General features: G+C 44.2%; 1 protein-coding gene across 7 annotated transcripts in view; it reads right to left on the bottom strand.

Annotated features, from left to right (window-relative positions):
• The window catches only part of LOC119974568 (protein CASP-like), a 794,954-nt gene that overhangs the window by 264,245 nt on the left and 509,460 nt on the right, over positions 1-21,249 (bottom strand). For 6 of the 7 annotated variants that reach the window (XM_038813568.1, XM_038813572.1, XM_038813571.1 and 3 more), the window contains exons 14-15: positions 11,712-11,808; positions 10,386-11,057 (exon numbers count right to left, since the gene is read on the bottom strand). In XM_038813568.1, the coding sequence (XP_038669496.1) occupies positions 10,386-11,057; positions 11,712-11,808 (769 nt within the window). The remainder of the gene's footprint in view (positions 1-10,385; positions 11,058-11,711; positions 11,809-21,249) is intronic. The other variant, XM_038813573.1, reaches the window with a different exon arrangement.

The following is a 21,249-nucleotide window of genomic DNA, read 5'->3' as shown; positions in this document are numbered from 1 at the left end:
ATATTATCCAGGGTTTAGAATGAGGTGTAATTTCATTGCAACATATACAATTTATCGAGGGCTTGGCAAGACATTTGGTGAGTCTGTTTTCGCCTGGCTAGAGTCAAAGATAGGGATTATAAGTCTCAGAATATGAAGCCAGCTATTTGGAACTGAGATCAGAAATGACAAATGTCTTCATTCAGAACATTCTTTGGAGTTCTCTATCCCAGAGGGCTGTGGATTCACAGTATATTAAAAAAAAATTATTTCAGCTTTCTGGAGTCTAAGGAAATTAAGGAATATGTAAATAAGGTTAGAAAGTAGAGTTCAAATAAAAAATTAACCATTATCTTATTGAATGGTAGAGCAGGCTCAAGAGGACACATGGCTGACTTCTACTCCTATTCCTCGTTACATTGATGCAAACAAGCTTTCCAATCAATTAATTCAATACTATAATAATCTACGATATACCTTGGCATATCTTGGTACTAGTCAAGGCTTGCCACCACTGTCTTAAAGGGATAATAAATGCTGGCAGCTCAGATCTGATGAATGAAAAAAATATTATGACCTCTTTACAATGCAAGTTTCTCCAAAGTATCCTGTGCAGCATCAACCTTAATACTTGCACACTGCAACTGAAAGTAGCATTTCTGTAGCTTTAATGTTCTCGTATGGTGTTTGTTATATACATCTGGTCAGTTCCCTCTATACTGGCTATCTTTGCAGTACAACTTCTGCGTTTATTACAGAAATTACATTTCAGATTATATAGAATATACGGCATAGAAACAGACCAATTGCCCAACCAGCCCATGTCAGTGTTTGTGCCTATCGTTTCTCATCTAAACCTACCATCATAACCATCAATTCCCTTTTCACAATATTTCTTTAACTTCCTCTTAAATGTGCGTATACTATTAGCTTCAACTACTCCCCTGGTTGTGAGTTCCACATTCTCAGCACTCTTTGGGTGAAGAAGTTTCTTCTGAATTCCCTGTTGGATTTCTTGGTGACTATCTCATATTGACGATCTCTATTTCTGCTCTTCCTCACAAGAGGAAACATTCTCTGTATCCACTCCATCAAAACATTTTATAATTTTAAAGACCTCTATGATGTCACTCCTCAGCCTTTTGCTGAGAAGAGACCCAGCCTGCCGTTTCCAAGCATTTCTGGTATCATTCTTATGAACCCTTTCTGCACTAACTCATGTGCCTCGATATTCTTTTCATAATATGGCAACCGGAACCGCGCAGAATAATCTAAGTGTTACAATTTTAGCATAACCTCCCAACTTTTTAATTCGATTCCTCTAGAAATATAACCTACTGCTTGCTTTGCTGTTTTTTTTCAATGGCCTTCAATGGCTTTTTCTATGGCATACTTTGTAGTGATTGATGTATTTGTACTCGAGATCCCTTTATTCCTCTACCCAATTTAGGATAGCATCTTCCATATTCTTCCTACCGAAGTGTCTTACCTCACATTTAGCCTTAATTTTCCAATTATTTGCCCCTTCAGAAAGTTTATTAACATTCCCCTGTAATTTGTTGCAGTTTATAGGAAAATACTTCAATTGATTAAAAAAAGCAACTTCATCGAGCACAAATGTAACCAAGAGTAAACTGATAAAATGGTGGCTTCATAATGCGGAAGGGGAAGGCAACTTTCTGCAGAAACAGGTTAAGTAGCTAAGTTTCAACAATTATATTTAAAATAAACAGATGATGAAATAATAGATTTCTAAAGATGAATTTTCTCACAATGACATTTCTCACACATTTCTGTATCCAACACTTTATTCTCTTTGTGAAAGCATGCCTTCTCACATCATGCAGCTCATTTCAATACTATCTAAGCATATCATGACCTTAAGTACACTCAGAGTTAACAATTTGCTAAATTGGGACTCTTGTCTTTTCAATTTTGGATTTGTTCTACTCACAAACCTCTTGTTGCTATAATCAATAGCTACACTTGTACTGGCTTTTAACAGGAAAAGCTCTAAGCTCGGAAAAGTACAACAAATCCGCCAGAAGTCACACAGCACCTTCCTGTGAGGTAATGCTATACTGAGGTCCTTGACAATTAAATATCATGCTTCGCAACACAGCAACTTTAAGACTGTCAAGTGCATTCAGCGGTGTATTTGTGTATGACACTAGGAAGGAATATACCAGAGGCCACATACTTATAAATTTAATCAATTGTTCCAGTCGAGAGAACACAGAAAGAACAATGCCTACAATTGATAAAGATGATTTTGTTACAGTAATTGTTGCAGTACTTGGGATCTGGGCTGCTTCCATTACAAGATCACTATAAAAACTACTTTGGTCAAGTTTGCCTTGTCTGTTTAGAATTTGCTTTCTCACTACAAGTCCCTTCAAAGTTTACCTCCCCTTTATAAAGTGCGTTAACCCACCTCAGCTTATATTCAGCCATCTGAGCTGATGACACATTTCCATCTGTAACATTACAGCCTCCGCTTTTTTCACATGCCTACAGACCTAGCACATACTTGCAGCCTTTTTGTTTCCATTCCATATTTTCACTTCATCAATGGTTACACGGCTACGGCTATCAATTAGAGCATCGTTTTGAAAATGGACAGAAGAGAAATGGGAGGAAGGCAGGAAATAACCTAATGGGGGTGTGGAAGTTAGGTTGTGAAGACAGTGATGCAAAGACAAGGTGGAACTTCAAAATGAGGCAATTAATTGTAAAGCCAAACAACAGGATTGTACTGCGCAGTTTGGGAGTGAAACAGAACAGAGGTCAACAGACATTCTATATATCTAAAATGTGTGTCAATTTTTCAAAAGGAGAAATTACTCAGAGGCAAGGATCAGGTTCAAGAGAATTTGTTGATCAGATCCTTATTTCTAAATTAGTTTTAATCAATGCCAGACAATACAAAGGAGCACACTACTGACAAGAATCAAAATGGCAGTGTGTGGACCAGAAAGGTGGAATTACATACCAGTCAGCAAGTTGCGTTCTTTGGTTTATTTTTTTTTTACAACCATTGATTTAGGAGAAGCATACCTTGAAAATAAAATCATCTGCACTAGTCGCTATAACCACATCATTGCTAATAATATATTTAATATACTGAAGTATATTACTGATTGACAACTCAATTATGACCGGTTTAGTTAAGGTAGACAAAGTAAAACTGTTCCTATTGGCTAATTATGTAATAACGAGGGGGACACAGATTTACAGTTTGAAACAAGAGATGCAGAAAAGATGTGAGAAAAAATCTTTCCACACAACTCATTGTAATCACCTTGAACTCGCTGCCCATGAAGATGGTGAAAGTGGAGATAATCAATAATTTCCAAAGGAAAGGCATACGGCATGCTTGCCTTCGTCGGTTGGGGCATTGAGTTTAAAAATGGGCAAGTCAATTTGCAGCTTTATAGAACCTTACTTCAGCCACACTATCAGAAGGATGCTACCAGAAGCTTTGGAGAGGATACAGAAGAGGTTTACCAGGATGTTGCTTGGTATGGAGGGCATAGCTAAGAGGAAAGGTTGGAGAAACTTGGTTTGTTCCCACTGGAACAACGGAGGTTGAGGGGCGACCTGATAGAAGTCTACCAGATTATGAGAGGCATGGACAGAGTGGATAGTCAGAAGCTTTTTCCCAGGGTGGAAGAGTCAATTACTAGGAGGCATAGATTTAAAGTGCGAGAGGCAAAGTTTAAAGGAGATGTACGAGGCAAGTTTTTTTGCACAGAGGGCGGTGGGAGCCTGTAACTCGCTGCCGGGGGAGGTTGTGGAAGTAGATACGATAGTGACATTTTTAAATTAATTTTAAAATAAGTTTAGAGTACCCAATTACTTATTATTTTTTCCAATTAAGGGACAATTTTAGCGTGGCCAATCCACCTAACCTGCACATCTTTGGGTTGTGGGGTTGAAACCCACGCAGACATGGGGAGAATGTGCAAACTCCACACGGACAGTGACCCAGGGCCAAGATTCGAACCCGGGCCCTCAGCGCCGCAGCCCCAGTGCTAACCACTGTGCCACGTGCCACCCCACGATAGTGACTTTTAAGGGACGTCTTGACAAATACATGAATAGGATGGGAATAGAGGGATATAGTTCACGGAAGGGTAGGGGGCTTTAGTTCAGACGGGCAGCATGGTCAATGCAGGCTTGGAAGGTCTATTCCTGTGCTGTAATTTTCTTTGATGTGGAGATGCCGGCATTGGACTGGGGTGGGCACAGTAAGAAGTCTTACAACACCAGGTTAAAGTCCAACAGGTTTATTTAGAAACACTAGCTTTTGGGGCGTAGATCCATCACCAGGACAGTGATGAAGGAGCTACACTCTGAAAGCTGGTTCTTCCTGTAAATTTCTTTGTTGTTTGAAATTGGCTGGATACTAAAGAGAAATAAACTTGCAGGGTTATGCAACTGACTGGACTGTTTTTATAGAGAATCGACATGGACCTGATGGGCTGAATGGCCTCCTAATGTGCCACAATGGTTCGGTTACACCAATTTACCTGCTGTTCTTTTCCTCTCCCAGAAGATCACACGGTTTCAGGTGGGATCAGGTATAATTCACAAGATATTACAATTATGTGGGAAAGACCAGAAGGTCTTTACCTATCCATCATTGTTCGTATGATTGTATTAGATCATTAAACTTTGGGAACGTAGTCTCACATTGAGAATCAATATAGCTCTCGTTAGATTGCATCTGTTGCACTGTGATGAGTTTTGGACACGACACCCAGCAAGGATATATTTGCCTATGAAGGAATCTGGCACAGATTCACTAAAATGATACCAAAACTTGAATGGTTAGGTTATAAAGACTGGCTGCAAACACTAAGCCTGTTTTTCATTGAATGTAAAATATTAAGCGGCAATCTAATGGCAGACACTGGAGTCATAATCTTCCAATCTTTCTTAGATACAGGAGTCGCATCACAGGACTGGAGAGGTGCAAATGTTAAACCCTTGTTCAAAAATAAAAGGGCAAGGGCAAGCCCAGCATCCTCTGTGGTGGGAAATCTTTACAAAACGATAACCGAGGACAAAATTATCAGTCATTTCAAGAAGGGCGGATGCATTAAGGAATTGTTGGGGGAAAATTGTGTTTAGCTGACTTGATTTGAATTTTCTAATGTCAGAAAGGGTTCACAAGGGTAATGCAATTGATGTGGTGCACATGGGAATCCAAAAGGCAACTGAAGCGCCACTTAACAGGATTGTCAGAAAAGGGGGCAGTACGGTGGGCGCAGTGGTTAGCACTACTGCCTCACGGCGCCGAGGACCCGGGTTCGATCCCAACCCCGGGTCACTGTCCTTGTAGAGTTTGAACATTCTCTCTGTGTCTGCGTGGGTTTCATTCCCATAAAGATGTGCAGGGTACAAAGTTGACTGGGTGAGAGGAAGCAGAGTTGTGGTGAGTGGGTGTTTTTCGGATACGAGGAATGTGTGCTGTGAGGTTCACTGGGCGTCAATCAGGGATCATTGGTTTTGCTGCTTTACCTGAACTATATTAATAACCTAGATTGGGTGTACAAGGCACAATTTCAAAATTCGCTGTTAACACAGAAATTGAAAGTATCTGTGAATTATGAGGAGGACAGAAATAGATTTCAAGAGGACATGGATAGGCTGGTGGAATGGACGGACGTGTGGCAGGTAAAATTTAAGCAGAGAAAATTTGAAGTGATGCATTTTGATAGCCATGATGTGGAGCTGCCGGCGCACAGTAAGAAGTCCTTTCATTTTCCTCACCTGATGAAGGAACTGTGCTCTGAAAGCTAGTGATTCAAAACAAACCTGTTGGACTTTAACCTGTTGTAAAAATTCTTACTGTACATTTTGGTAGGAAGTGCTAGAAGGGGCAATATAAAATAAAAGGTACAATTCTAAAGGGGGTGCTGGAGCAGAGGCATCCACGGGTATTGTGCACAAATTGTTAAAGGTAGCAGAGTAGGTTGAGATAGAGGTTAAAAAGACATACATGATATTGGCCTGATAAAGAGACATAAAATACAACAATAAGGAGCTTACGCTGAACCTTTATATTAACCATTTTGGCCTCATCCTGGAGCAGTGTGTCCAAAACCTGGGCACCATACTTTAGGAAGGACACTAAGGCTTTGGAGAATATAGAGAAAAGACTTACGAGAGTGGTTCCAGAGATGAGGGACTTTAGTTACGTATATTTAGTAGAGGAGCTGGGGTTATTTTCCTTGGAGAGAGAAAAATTGATAGAAGTATTCAAAATCATGAGCTGTCTGGTTGGAGTAAATAGGGAGAAACTGTTCCCATTGGCAGAAAGGTCGAGAACCAGGGAACACAAATTTATGTTCAATGGTAAAAGAACCAAAGGCAACATAAGGAATTGGTTTTTTTTTACACATAGAGTTCAATCCTGACTTTCAAAAGATGATTATCTGAAAACACATTAGCAGGGCTATGTGGAAAAGACCAGAGACTAGCTAAGTTGCTCTTGCACAGAGCTGGCATGGATATGATGGGCTGAATGGCTTCCTCCTTTGCTATTAGAATTCTATGATTTCTGAAGACAGTGATCCCTTGTTACCAGCAGTCTTCCTCGGGTACATCACCGATTGGTCAATACTCATACTTGAGCTTTGACTGCACGCCTTACTATTTCTCCGAGGAGGTAGGGGAGAGAAATAAGCCTGAACCTGCCTCATTCACATCCACTCTCCCCACATTTCCAGCAGCAGCTGCTGACCAACAATCAGTTGTTTGATCTCTGGTCAGTTCCCAATCCTAAGTAGGGATACTAAGGCCAACTATTGGAGCTGGATTCTCTGTTGGGGGGGGGGGGGGGGATCCTCCGTTTCACCGGCAGCGCACTCACTACCGCGGATTTCCCGACGACGTGGGACGGGAAGGGTGTGGCGGGACGGAGAATTCCACTCATAGTGTTCTGCTCGAGTTCAATTAATTCAACACATTGGGGATTGAACCTGGGATCTTTATGGTTCCGTGATTCAGATATATTCACTGAGCTGCAGGAGGCTGACTTGCCCTGTTTAATGCAATTGCTTCCACACGAAAAGTTAACACTGTAGTGCTGCAGTATTTTATTTCTGTTACTAGCCGTTGAGACTAACATAATTTGCAAGCAAATTGCAAGATCTGAAACTACATCAGAATATGCTGAGAATAAGGCTACCTTTAGTGGCAATGAGATTGACAGATTGTGAGTGAGTTAGATGTCATGTAAACGTCAAACCGAAACTTCAGCCACAGCTTATTTAGCAAAGACACACTCTTTTCTGTAGAGTAAGAGTTTTCCATTTAATTTTATAAATCTATTTCAAGGTAAGATGTGCCCCAGCACAAGAAAAGGTATCAGGGTGGCTCTGAAGGGTCTGTAGAGTGCGCAGCACAGCTCATTCAAAATGCTGGGAGGTTATGGATAATATATATGGAAAGGTTCTCAAAAGCTTCCAGCATTGAAAGGAATACCTATTGGCAACAGTCAACACTGCCCTTTCTAAAGAAAAACATCAATTCTGGAAATGTATTAAAATGATTTTGCTGATGGATGGAAATAAAACATTCTGCAAACTAAAATCACATTGCAACATCAGGACAACAGCCTAAAGACACAGTATTCCTTTCAGTAGCCTTATTAACATTTTGAGTTGCCATGTTCAAAGTCAAATTTAATTTCTGAATCTGTCACAATTTCAGTTCGATATTCTCATTTCTCAGTCAGTAGCCATAATTTGTCCGCTATAATTTGTTTTGGTTTTCAAGTTAGCCGTGTTCCCTCTATATAATACACCAGTCCAAATTAAAGTGAAGAGAATTTTCCAATGGTGTTCTTCCCTCAACCACAGTAGATGCTAACTCATGATTGGGTAAGGCTACAAGTGAATTTGGCACAGCCCATGTTTGAGCTGAAACAATTGCAGCTCAGTCCTGTGCTTTACTTCCAGTAGAGGCAGTACAGCAAAGATTCACTAGATTGGTTCCTACCATGCGGGGCAGCAAGCTGGCACAGTGGTTAGCACTGCTGCCTCACAGCCCCAGGGTTCACTTCCAGCCCTGGGTGACTGTCTCTGAGACGTTTGCACGTGTCTGCATGGTTTTACTCTGGGTACTCTGGTTTCCTCCCACAATTCAAAGATATGCAGGTTAGGTGGGATTTGCCATGCCAAAGTTCCCCTAAGTGTCCAAAGTGGGGTTATGGAACTAGGGCGGGGGAATGGGGCCGGGTAGGGTGCTCTTTCAGAGGGTCGGCGCACAACCTCTGCACTGTAGGAATTCTATGGTTCTATGTTTGTCCTATGATGAGGCAAGTAAATTGGATATATATTATTTGAGTTTAAAAGGATGAGAGGGGACCTTATTGGAACATTCAAGATTTTGAAGGGGCTTCAAGAACACAGTGACAGTCTCAGGATAAGAGGAGGATAATTTAGGACTGAGATGAGGAGAAATTTCTTCACTCAAAAGAGTTAAGTCTTTGGAATTCTCCACTTAGGAGAGCTGTGGGTGCTCCATCATTAAATATATTTAAGGCGAGAGAGCCAGAGTTTTGGCTTCTCAGGAAATAAAGCAATATTTTAATTTATTTTTTAAATATAAATTTAGAGTACCCAATTCTTTTTTATTCCAGTTAAGGGGCAATCTAACATGGCTAATCAACCTACCCTGCGCATCTTTGGGTTGTGGGGGTGAGACGAAATAAAGCAATATGAGATATATGCGGGAAAGTGCAGTTGAAACAAAACATCAGCCATTTTTGTTTTTTAAATTTAGAGTACCCAATTCATTTTTCCCAATTAAGGGGCAATTTAGAGTGGCCAATCCTACCTTGCACATCTCTGGGTTGTGGGGGCGAAACCCATGCAAACACGGGGAGAATGTGCAAACTCCACACGGACAGTGACCCAGAGCCGGGATCGGTCCTGGGACCTCGGCGCCGCGAGGCAGCAGGGCTAACCCACTGCGCCACAGTGCTGCCCCCAACATCAGCCATGAATGTACAGAATGACAGAGCACTCTCGAGGGGCGGGCTATGAGGTCTACTCATAGAACATAGAACAGTACAGCACAGAACAGGCCCTTCGGCCCTCAATGTTGTGCCGAGCCATGATCACCCAACTCAAACCCACGTATCCACCCTATACCCGTAACCCAACAACCCCCCCCTTAACCTTACTTTTATTAGGACACTACGGGCAATTTAGCATGGCCAATCCACCTAACCCGCACATCTTTGGACTGTGGGAGGAAACCGGAGCACCCGGAGGAAACCCACGCACGCAGGGGGAGGACGTGCAGACTCCACACAGACAGTGACCCAGCCGGGAATCGAGCCTGGGACCCTGGAGCTGTGAAGCATTTATGCTAACCACCATGCTACCCTGCTGCCTTATTTCTCCTGCTCTTATTTCTTACGTAATTTAACATATGCAGATGGCACAGTGGTTAGCACTGTTGCCTCACAGTGCCAGGGACCCGGGTTAAATTCTGACCTTGGGTGACTGTGTATGGAGTTTACGCATTCTCCCCCTGTCTGCGTGGGTTTCCTCTGGGTGGTCTTGTTTCCTTCCATAGTTCAAAGATGTGCAGGTTAGCTGGGGTTACTGAAATAGGACGGGGGAGTGAACCTAGGTAGAGTGCTCTTTCAGTGGATCAGTGCAGACCCGATTGGCCAAATGGCCTCCTTTTACATTGTAGGTATTCTATGGATATTCTCATTCAATGCCTGGTGAGATTAACCGTTATATTCATCCCCAGATCAGCTACCTCAAAATAGACCGGGATCATCTTTCTGCATATGGTACAAACTAGGCACTGCAGTTATTTACTGACCCATCAGTAGTGAGCAGCACGGTAGCATTGTGGATAGCACAATTGCTTCACAGGTCCAGGGTCCCAGGTTCGATTCCCGGCTTGGGTCACTGTCTGTGCGGAGTCTGCACATCCTCCTCGTGTGTGCGTGGGTTTCCTCCGGGTGCTCCGGTTTCCTCCCACAGTCCAAAGATGTGCAGGTTAGGTGGATTTACCATGCTAAATTGCCCTTCGTGTTCAAAATTGCCCTTAGTGTTGGGTGGGGTTACTAGGTTATGGGGATAGGGTGGAGGTGTGGACCTTGGGTCGGGTGCCCTTTCCAAGAGCTGGTGCAGACTCGATGGGCCGAATGGCCTCCTTCTGCACTGTAAATTCTATGATCTATGATCAGGGGAGCAACGATAAAGAGGTATCAATAGTGTTATCCTTATTTTTCCTTATTTAGTATAGCCAATGCCTGAATGGTCTAAAATTATGTTTAAGTAGTGTTTTGTCCATGAGAGATAGGACAACTGTAGGAATAATGTATCTTTAAGATATTTAGAATGAAGGAGGTTAAATCCAACACCCACCTCTTTGCCTGCCCTGGATGCTCCGCAGGGCTAGAATATTCTGTTCATCGGACAGGAACTGCTTCATCTTGTGAAAAGGCTCCTTCCCACGAACAGTCAGCTTATTCCATGGTTTGGGTCTGGCCAGTATCTCACTTACAGAGCCTTGAGACAACCCCAGTACATAATGTCCAAATATCCGTTGGCCAATATTGTGCTTGATCAGCTGCTCTTTAACTTGCCGTGCAATTTCCGCTGTGTCCAGCTCTTCGCCCTCAGATATGCTTCCAGCGCTCTCTGACTGGCTGGGTGAAGGGATCATTCCATTTAGGTCAGAGTTCTGCTGGATTGGGCTTGGCGATGATATGGAATTTGTGCTGTAGGGACCTGTTGGAAAAAGCATGGTTGTGCTTCCCGCATCCTGCATTGCCTTGGTGTAGAAGGACTGCATTAGCTGCCGTTGAAGAAGGGAGTTAAGTGCAAATTTCCCTGCAGAGGCCAGGGGGAACGGGGAGCTTGTCAATGATGAGTTGAAAAAATCTTGACCTAAAACCGTTGGTGAGAATTGGTGCGTACCGTTAGCACTGGAAGCCTGCTCATTTGCGTTGCGCAGCAACTTAGAGGGAGGGGAGGATGGTGAGGTCGAAGGGCGCAGACTCTCAGGTCGGTCTTTCCCATTTCTCCCAGCTGACCCTACAAGAAAGGTCAAACACAATGCATTATGGGGGAGTGAAAAGTAAAACCATAAAAAATAGCAAACTTTAGCCCAAAATTGCAGATTTAAGAGGGCTTTCAGCTGACGCAACTGGTCAAATTTGAGTATGCCAGACTAGCCCCCAAAGACAGGTGTCATGCATTTGTTGTTTGTACCTTTCTTGTAAATGGCAGCCTGGAGAATCCCTGTCAAGCATTTAAGCAGCCCATACCAAACATTTACTTTGTCTAAGTGCCACTGACAGGCAATGTGTTAGTTTAACAGATATAAAGCCCTACCCAGAGAGATAATTGCAGCAATACAAAATGAAATTTATTACATTTAATTAAATACTGTAATCGCTATTGAACATATACTCAGACATAAACCAATGAGAAATCACAGCTTTTATACCCAAATGCATCAAGATAAAATTCAGGCACAATCTGGTCTTTTTTTAAACCACTGTTTCCAAGGTCTGAAAGCTTCTTCCTATTACCCAGTCTGTACAAGTAAACAAACATAATTTAATGCTTTAGGAGGGAGTAATACACATTAATCTTGTTGCCGTGCACTATTGCAGGCTTTGATCTCAGGATCTGTTTCTCACACTCCCCAAGCACAGCAATATAAGCTGCAAACCAAAGACCTACCACTAAGGTCACTGTTGGTGATACGCAGAGTTGCATTTTCAGATTGCAATGAGCGGTTCTTTTCCAGCAGAAGTACCTCTAGGGTTTTGGATGTGTCCTGATAAAACAACAGTAATGTAGTCAGATTTACATGTTAAATGTGCGATATTTTATACACATCTTGCTCAATAAAGGATTCATTAAGAATCAAAATTAACAGCAGACATGTAGCCCAAGCAACCTCTTGCATAGAATTTTTTTTTTACACTGCAGAAGGAGGTCATTCGGCCCATCGAGTCTGCACCTGCTCTTGGAAAGAGCACCCTACCCAAGCCCACACCTCCACCCTAGCCCCATAACCCCACCCAACACTAAGGGCAATTTAGCATGGCTAATCCACCTAACCTGCACATCTTTGGACTGTGGGAGGAAACCGTAGAACCTGGAGGAAACCCACGCGCACACGGGGAGAACGTGCAGACTCCGCACAGACAGTGACCCAAGCCGGGAATCGAACCTGAGACCCTGGAGCTATGGAGCAATTGTGCTAACCACTATGCTACCGTGCTGCCCACAAAATTTCAGAAAATAAATTCTTTCAAGGCACATTGTTGTTAGATGTGCCTGGCAAACCTTTTTGCTTATTGACAAACACAGGATGAAATGATGCAAATTGTGTTTTAATACAAAACAATCGTTCATTCCTGTTTAAGCTTTCTGGCAAAGGAACAACATTTCTACTCTCGACCCCACTCCCACAAAAAATGGATATTCTAACAGTGATGCAAAAAGAATGCAACAAACTATGTCACCTCACAGTCCAAGAGGGTGAGACTTTTCCTCATTCTCAAGTAAACCTTATATTATCCCATTGAAATCAGATACCCTCACATCCGAAGAAAGCTAATTTTTGTTTCCATCTCCTAAATTCAAATTTGTTTCAGTTCCTTGCGAGGACTGCCATTACCCGAAAACTTGCGAATCTTGCAAGTGAAGAAGAGGTTTTGAGGTTTGTGTGTGGTGGGTAAGGGGTTTTGTAAGCCTGCCATCAAAGGATTAACCTATTTTTACAGACATGATACAGAAATACTACTAAAATCTGAGAAGGTTTACAGTCAATTTGAGCACCATCACAAATTTCAGATTTGAAAAAAGAAAGCGCTATTGCACTTTGAATCAAAAAATTAAATCAGGATTTCATACTATTAGATTTAACACCAATTTTACGCCACATTTGATGACTGACATGCAAGATTTTCATTAAATTATGGCTTTTACATTAAGAAATTAACTATCAAAAGTAATATTATTGTAATGGCAAAATACTATGCACTAATTATACTGCACTGTAAATGGCGTACTAATGCAGAGGTTTACAAGAGCTTTCTATTTTTTTTGATACTTTAAATATCAAGATGATCTCTGGAGCTTATCATGCCTTGTCCCATTCAGTAATTAAAGTAATTTCTTACTCATCACAAATACTTAGAAATTTCACAAACACTCCACACATCCCCCCCCCCCCACCCCCCCCAACAACAATAATTTAAATGCTAACAGTAAAAGAACAGTAAAGCAAATGAGAATTGGAATTCCATGATCTAATTCTCCCCGAACCCACACCTCTTATTAGCCTACCTCAAGATTTGTAACTGATGAACTGCAATGTAACAAAGGCACACACTTTTGTCTATTGACCGCCACACCCTTAAAGATGCCAGGGCTTCCCACAGATTCCTGTCCCCAGACTAGCTTTTATATTTCCTTTAAATTCTGTTCAAAGAATTGAATAAGCACATTACATTCTCTGTTTAAGGTACCAGCTGGTGATACGTTATGTTCGAGACATGTGAGAGGTAAAACAAATAATTCATCTGTACAGGTGCAAAAGATCAATCTGTAAAAGTACAACTTGCAAAAAAACAAAATACAGATTGCCATTAACATTTAAAAGCATAATATACAATTTGTGTGGGATTTATAATTCCCTCCTGTCAGCTTGACGGAGCATTTAAGTTAAAGAACACTCAAAGGACAAGATGAGCATATATTCATATTACACTTCAATGAGTTACTATAAATACGAGTGATAGGTATAAAGCATGTGTCAGTAATGGTAAAGGTACAGCACACACAGGTGCCAGACATGTAACGGTAACCCGAAAGTCACACTTAGTTATGCTTTCAAATTATTGTAACAGGGAGAGAATGAGGTTTGTTAAATCAATATACCAAGCTTTGCACACGTGAAGTGGGAGACAGCCTGAGTGAGGCAGGCAGAGTGGGACTGAAATTTGGCAATTTGGAGCAGTGTGGTAATTCGATGCAGAGTTTGGGAGGGGGGGTTGCTTTTTCCATTTTCGTCTTGTTTTCTTTCCTCTTGCTTTTTTCATCAGCAGAGAGAGAGAGAGAGAGAGACCAAGAGAGCATCCTGGGAAGGCAAGTGATATAAAGATCTCCCTCGGGTATCTGCAGTGATAAGTGAAGGTTTGTGTTTCATAAACTTTCTTAGATAATTTAATTGGTGATAGAAATGTCGGTCAGTACTTCCGCTTATGACCATGGAGTGATTGGTCACATAAAGGGCTGTTCCTGTTCAAAGTCACAGAAAAGGGCTCTTTTTACCCAGATCCGGGTGGAATTTTGATGAAAAGGTGTAGGTGAATGTTGGAGGAGAAGTTTACCCCTGGAATGGTATGTTTTCTGATCACCGGTGAGAGGTTTGGCTGGAAAGTTGAAACAGTCTTATACTTCACAGTCTCGTCCAGCATGTAGGCGGAGGAGGGGCAAGCTGTAAGGCCCCAGAGACAGGAACTGATGACTTTTATCAAGGAGGAATTCCATAAACAGGAAAGAAATGTGTGAGGATCATGCAAAGGCCATTGCAGAAGCTCTGGCAACCCTGAAGAGTAGTTTGGAGCGGATGGAGAGGTGTTTGGAGGTGCAGGGGTCACAGATTCGGGGGATTGAAGGAGTGATCTCGGACCACAGCGATCGTGTGGTGGCTCTGGAGGCGGAGGTGAGGCTCCTAGGAGACGTTTGTAAAACGCTGAGGACAAAGGTTGAGGAGCAGGAGAATACCTCGAGAAGACAGAACCTGTGAATAGTGGGCCTGCCTGAAGGAGTGGAAGGTGCGAGTGCCATGAGGTACGTCTCGAGGATGCTGGCGGGACTGGTGGCAGAAGAGCTGCTGGATAAGGCACCTGAAGTGGACCGAGCGCATAGGTCTCTGAGGCAAAATCCTAGAGCTGGGGAGCCGCCGCGGGCGGTGATCGTGAGACTCCATAAATTAGTGGAGAAAGAGAAAATTCTACGGTGGGCCAAGGTGAAGCGTAGCTGCGACTGGGAGGGAAATAACGTCCGGATTTATCATGATCTCGGAGCCGAGTTGGCAAAACCGCATGCAGTATTCAACAAGGCCAAAGCGGTGCAGTACCGGCGGCAGATCAGGTTTTGGGTGCTCTACCCGGCGAAATTATGGGTGTCGTTCGGAAGCCTGGAATATTATTTAGAGATCCCAGAAGCGGCCAAAGACTTCATTAAGGAGCATAAACTGGGGGAGAACTGAGTGGACAATGCTTGGGAACCGGGGTGGTGGCACTATGTAATGGTCGGGAGCATGTTTGAAGTGGGTGTAGGGATTGGGGGAGTTTCGTCTTTTTTTGTGAGCAGGTGGTTTCTGTTCAATGTTGAGATTGTAAGGAGTTGTGGGGGTGAAAAGTTAACGTGGGGTTGGATGTTCCCATCCCCCCATCTGTTTTATGGGATTGTTGCCGTTTAACATCTGTTTGTTTGCTTTTGGAGAAGGCTACCTGGAGTTCAGGAAAAGTCCTTGTTTGGGTGCGGGAAGGTAAGGCCAGCAGGGGGCCTTCTTCTTTGACCTCAGGAGTGTGTGTGTGTGGCAGGAGTAAAGTGGGGAAGATGACGGACGGTAGAGGGGATTGGAGGCGCAAGCCTCCGGTAAGGTTGGTAACGTGGAACGTCCGGGGACTGAATGGGCCAGTTAAAAGGTCGCGGGTGTTTGCGCACCTCAGGAGCTTGAAAGTGGGGGTTGTCTTTTTGCAGGAGACACCCCACTGTGTGAAGGACCAGGTTAGGTTAAGGAAGGGGAGGGTCGGGCAGGTCTTTCACTCGGGGTTTGATCTAAATCGAGGAGTGTGGCGATTTTAATCAGCAAAAAAAATGGGATTCGGGAGTGCGAAGGAGGTGAGGAATCCAGGTGGGAGATATGTGATTGTGAGTGGGGTATTGGAAGGGGCACCGGTAGTGTTGGTAAATGTGTATGCCCCAAATTGGGATGATGTGGGTTTTATGAGGGGGTTGTTGGCAGCAATCCCGGATTTGGCCACGTACCAGTTGATCATGGGAGGAGATTTTAACTGTGTCCGGACGTTATTTCCCTTCCAGACGCAGCTACACTTCACCCTGGCCCACCGTAGAAGTGGATAGATCGAGCCCCAGGTCGATGGGTAGGGTAAAAATGGCAAGGGAGCTGGGGGTGGGGGTGGGAGAGGTTTATGGAGAGGATGGGTATGGTGGATCCATGGCGCTTTCAGAACCCGGGGGGAAGGGAGTATTCCTTCTTTTCACACATCTATGAAGGGTATTCGAGGATTGATGACTTTGTAGTGAGTCGGGAGATTTTGGTTGGGGTGGAGGAGGCAGAGTATGCGGGGATAGTTATTTTGGACCATGCACCCCACTGGCTGGATATTTGGTTCAGTACGAGACGAGAGCAGAGGCCAGGGTGGAGGTTTGACTCGGGGTTGTTGGCGGATGGAGGTCTTAGTGATAAGGTGCAGTTGGCGATTAGGGATTATGTGGAGTTCAATCAGAATGGGGAGGTGTCAGCGGCATTTTTTGGGAAGCACTGAAGGCAGTGGTCTGGGTGAAAGTCCTCTCATTTATGGTACGTGCGATTAAGGAAAGGAGGGCGGAACATGACTTTGCACGAAATGGATTTTAACGGATGTGGAAGGGGAGGGAAGAATTGGGGATATATCTAAGTGGCTGGGGGAGCAGGGAGGCGAGCGGGTGGTGAAGATTAAGGAGAAATGGGAAGTGGAGTTGGAAATGGAGATCAATTGGGGAGTATGGAGTGAGGCACTGAGAAGGGTAAACGGGACCTCCTCTTGTGCAAGGATGAGCCTGATACAGTTTAAGGTGGTGCACAGGGTGCACATGACTCGGGCGAGAAAGAGTGGGTTCTTTCAGGGGGGTGCAGATGAGTGTAAGAGGTGTGGGCGGGGCCAGCGAATCATGCGCTCATGTTTTGGGGTTGTGAAAAATTGGGACTATCGGCCTGTTGGGGAGGTTTGGACCCTTTGGTAGCGATAGTTGGGGTTTCAGACAAGCTGGAGCTCATGGAGAGGAGGAAGGCCGATGTCATAGCCTTCGCCTCCCTGATTGCACGGCGACGATTTCTGCTGGAGTTGCGGTCGGCATCGCCACTGGGGCTCGCATCATGGTTGGGTGACCTGTGTGACTTCCTGCGGTTTGTGAAGATAAAGTAGGAGTTAAGGGGCACAGCAGGGGAATTTGAGAAAAGGTGGGGGATGTTTGTGACCGTGTTTGAGGAGCTGTTCATCACAGGGGGGTGGGGGTTGGGTGATGGGGGGGCAGGGGTGAAAAAGGAGAAAAGTCTGTACAAACTGTACAGTGGACTGTTGGGAAGACTGTTTCCCGGGGTGTTTATTTGCTGTAACCTACTTTGATACAAGTTTGAATAAAATGCGTTTTTTAAAAAATGTTGGTCAGTGGGGGTGAGGTGCTCAACTTGTGACATGTGGGAGATCTGTGATGTTTCAATCTGCAGAGACTGTACCCAATTGCAGCTTCTCACAGACCACATGGATAGGTTGGAGCAGCAGTTGAATGCACTTAGGAGCATAAAGGTGGTGGAAAGCATCACAGATAGGAATTTAAGTGATGTGGTGACACCCAAGGTGCAGGCAGATAGATGGGTGACTGTTAGAAGATGCAGGCAGTCAGTTCAGGAATACCCTGTGGTTGTCCCCCTCTCTTACAAGTATACAGTTTTGGATACGGTTGGTGGGGGGGGGGGTGCTAGCAGGGGATAATAGCAGCAGCAGGCAAAGCATTGGCACCCCGTCTGGCTCTGTTGTTAAGCAGGGAGGGACAAAGAGCACAAAAGCAATAGTTATAGGGGACTCTATAGTTAGTGGTACAGATCGGCGCTTCTGTTGACATTAAAGAGACTTCAGAATAGTATGATGCCTCCCTGATGCCAAGGTCCAGGGTGTCTCTGAACAGGCAGAAAGCATTCTGAAGGGAGAGGGTGAACAGCCAGAGGTAATGGTGCGCATTGGCACTAATTACATAGGCAGGAAGCGTGATGAGGTCCTGCAGCAGCAGTTTAGAGAGTTAGGTCGAAAGTTAAAAAGCAAGACCTCTATGGTTGTAATCTCAGGATTACTCCCTGTGCCACATGCCAGTGAGGCTGAAAATAGGAAGATAGAGCAGCTAAACACGTGGCTATCAGTTGGTGTAGGAGGGAGGGTTTCAGATTTCTGGGCCATTGGGATCTCTTCCGGGGCAGGTGGGACCGGTACAAGAAGGATGGGTTGCATCTAAACTGGAGGACACAAATATTCTAGCCGGGAGATTTGCTAGTGTCACAGGGGAGGATTTAAAGTAGTTTGGTTGGGGGAAGCCGGGGGGAAGAGAGAGAGAGAGAGAGAGAGAGAGAGAGAGAGAGAGAGAGAGAGAGAAAAAAACAAAAGCAAAGGTGAAGTCACACGAAATCAGACACAAGGTGGTAAGATGGAAACAGAACTGGCTCGGTCACAGAGGCAAAGGGAACCAGTAGAAGGGTGTTTTTCTGATTGGATTGTGACTAATGGTGTTCCACAGGGATCTGTGCTGGGGCCTCTGTTGTTTGTGGTGTAAACGAGTTGGAGGAAAATGACATTAAGGTTGGTGTAGTGGCAGATAGTGTTGAGGATTGTCAGAGGATAAAGCTGGACATCGATAGGTTGGAGACTTGGGCAGAGAAATGGTATATGAAGGTTAATCCGGACAAATGCGATGCATTTTGGTAGGTCTAACATAGAGGGGAAATATACCGTAAATGGTGCAGGTGCACAGATCTTTGAAGGTGGCAACACAAGTGGACAAGGTAGTCAAGAAAGCATACGGAATGCTTGACGTCATTGGATGGGGAACCGAGTATAAAAGCTGGCAAGTCATGCTACAGTTGTATAGAACCTTGGTAGGGCCGCACTTGGAATATTGCGCACAATTCTGGTCGCCACAGTACCAGAAGGTTGTGGAGGCTTTGGAAAGAGTGCAGAGGAGGTTTACCAGTTTGTTGCCTGGTCTGGAAGGGGTCAGCTATGTGGAGAGGCTGAATAGACTTGGACTGTTTTCATTAGAAAGACGGAGGTTGAGGGGTGACCTGGTAGAGGTCCACAAGACTATGAGGGACATGGATAGAGTGGATGGGCAGGCACTCTTTCTCAGGGTGGAGGGGTCAGTCACGAGGAGGCATAGGTTTAAGGTCTGTGGAGCAAAGTTTAGAAGAGATGAGCAAGGCAGGTATTTGCAGGTGATTGCCTAGAACGCGCTGCCAGGGGAGGTTGTGGAAGCAGATACATTAACGGCATTCAAAAGGCATCTTGACAAATACATGGATAGGATGGGTATAGAGGGATACGGCACAAAGAAGTGCTGAGGTGGCAAAGGTTGGTATCATGACTAGTCCAGGCTTAGAAGGCTGAAGGGCCTGTTCCTGTGCTGTGTAGTTCTTTGAATGAACTGAAGGGGAACTAGAGAGTATGGCCGGTAAGACTCAGAAGGAGAGCAGGCAGGGTGTGGTTGCTGATCAAAGAGGGTCTGGTGGACCGAAGTGCATTTGTTTCAACATAAAGAACATAAGAACTAGGAGCAGGAGTAGGCCATCTAGCCCCTCGAGCCTGCTCCACCATTCAATGAGAAGGTCTCTCTGCACAGCGGCATGTTTTAATATTTTATCATTTAAATAATAATCCATTCAATGAGATCATGGCAGATCTTTTATGGACTCAGCTCCACTTTCCGGCCCGAACACCATAACCCTTAATCCCTTTATTCTTCAAAAAACTATCTATCTCTATCTTAAAAACATTTAAAGAAGGAGCCTCGACTGCTTCACTGGGCAAGGAATTCCATAGATTCACAACCCTTTGGGTGAAGAAGTTCCTCCTAAACTCAGTCCTAAATCTACTTCCCCTTATTTTGAGGCTATGTCCCCGAGTTCTGCTTTCACCCGCCAGTGGAAACAACCTGCCCGCATCTATCCTATCTATTCCCTTCATAATTTTATATGTTTCTATAAGATCCCCCCTCATCCTTCTAAATTCCAATGAGTACAGTCCCAGTCTACTCAACTTCTCCTCATAATCCAACCCCTTCAGCTCTGGAATTAACCTAGTGAATCTCCTCTGCACACCCTCCAGTGCCAGTACGTCCTTTCGCAGGTAAGGAGACCAAAACTGAACACAATACTCCAGGTGTGGCCTCACTAACACTTTATACAATTGCAGCATAACCTCCCTCGTCTTAAACTCCTTCCCTCTAGCAATGAAGGACAAAATTTAATTTGCCTTCTTAATCACCTGTTGCACCTGTAAACCAACATTTTGCAACTCATGCATGAGCACACCCAGGTCTCTCTGCACAGCGGCATGTTTTAATATTTTATCATTTAAATAATAATCCATTTTGCTGTTCTTCCTACCAAAATGGATAACCTCACATTTGTCAACATTGTATTCCATCTGCCAGACTCTAGTCCATTCACTTAACCTATCCAAATCCCTCTGCAGACTTCCGGTATCCTCTGCACATTTTGCTTTACCACTCATCTTAGTGTCGTCTGCAAACTTGGACACATTGCCCTTGGTCCCCAACTCCAAATCATCTATGTAAATTGTGAACAATTGTGGGCCCAACAAGGGCCCAACCCTGAGGGACACCACGAGCTACTGATTGCCAACCAGAGAAACACCCATTAATCCCCACTCTTTGCTTTCTATTCATTAACCAATCCTCTATCCATGCTACTACTTTACCCTTAATGCCATGCATCTTTGTCTTATGCAGCAACCTTTTGTGTGGCACCTTGCCATGGAATATAATGTTCATTTGTGGTTGCCACAATACGAGAAGGATGTGGAGGGTTTGGAGGGGGTACAGAAGAGGTTTACCAGGATGTTTCCTGGTATGGAGGGCATTAGCTATGAGGAGAGGTTGGAGAAACTTGGTCGGTTCTCACAGGAATGACAGAGGTTGAGGGGCCACCTGATAGAGGTCTACAAGATTATGAGGGTGATGGACAGAGTGGATAGTCAGGAGCTTTTTTTTTTACAACAATCTTTATTAGTGTCACACGGTAGCACGGTAGCATGGTGGTTAGCATAAATGCTTCACAGCTCCAGGGTCCCAGGTTCGATTCCCGGCTGGGTCACTGTCTGTGCGGAGTCTGCACGTCCTCCCCGTGTGTGCGTGGGTTTCCTCCGGGTGCTCCGGTTTCCTCCCACAGTCCAAAGATGTGCGGGAT

This window comes from Scyliorhinus canicula, chromosome 12, assembly GCF_902713615.1.
Source record: "Scyliorhinus canicula chromosome 12, sScyCan1.1, whole genome shotgun sequence".
Taxonomy (NCBI): Eukaryota; Metazoa; Chordata; class Chondrichthyes; order Carcharhiniformes; family Scyliorhinidae; genus Scyliorhinus; species Scyliorhinus canicula.
This window is presented reverse-complemented; position numbering and strand designations above follow the sequence as displayed.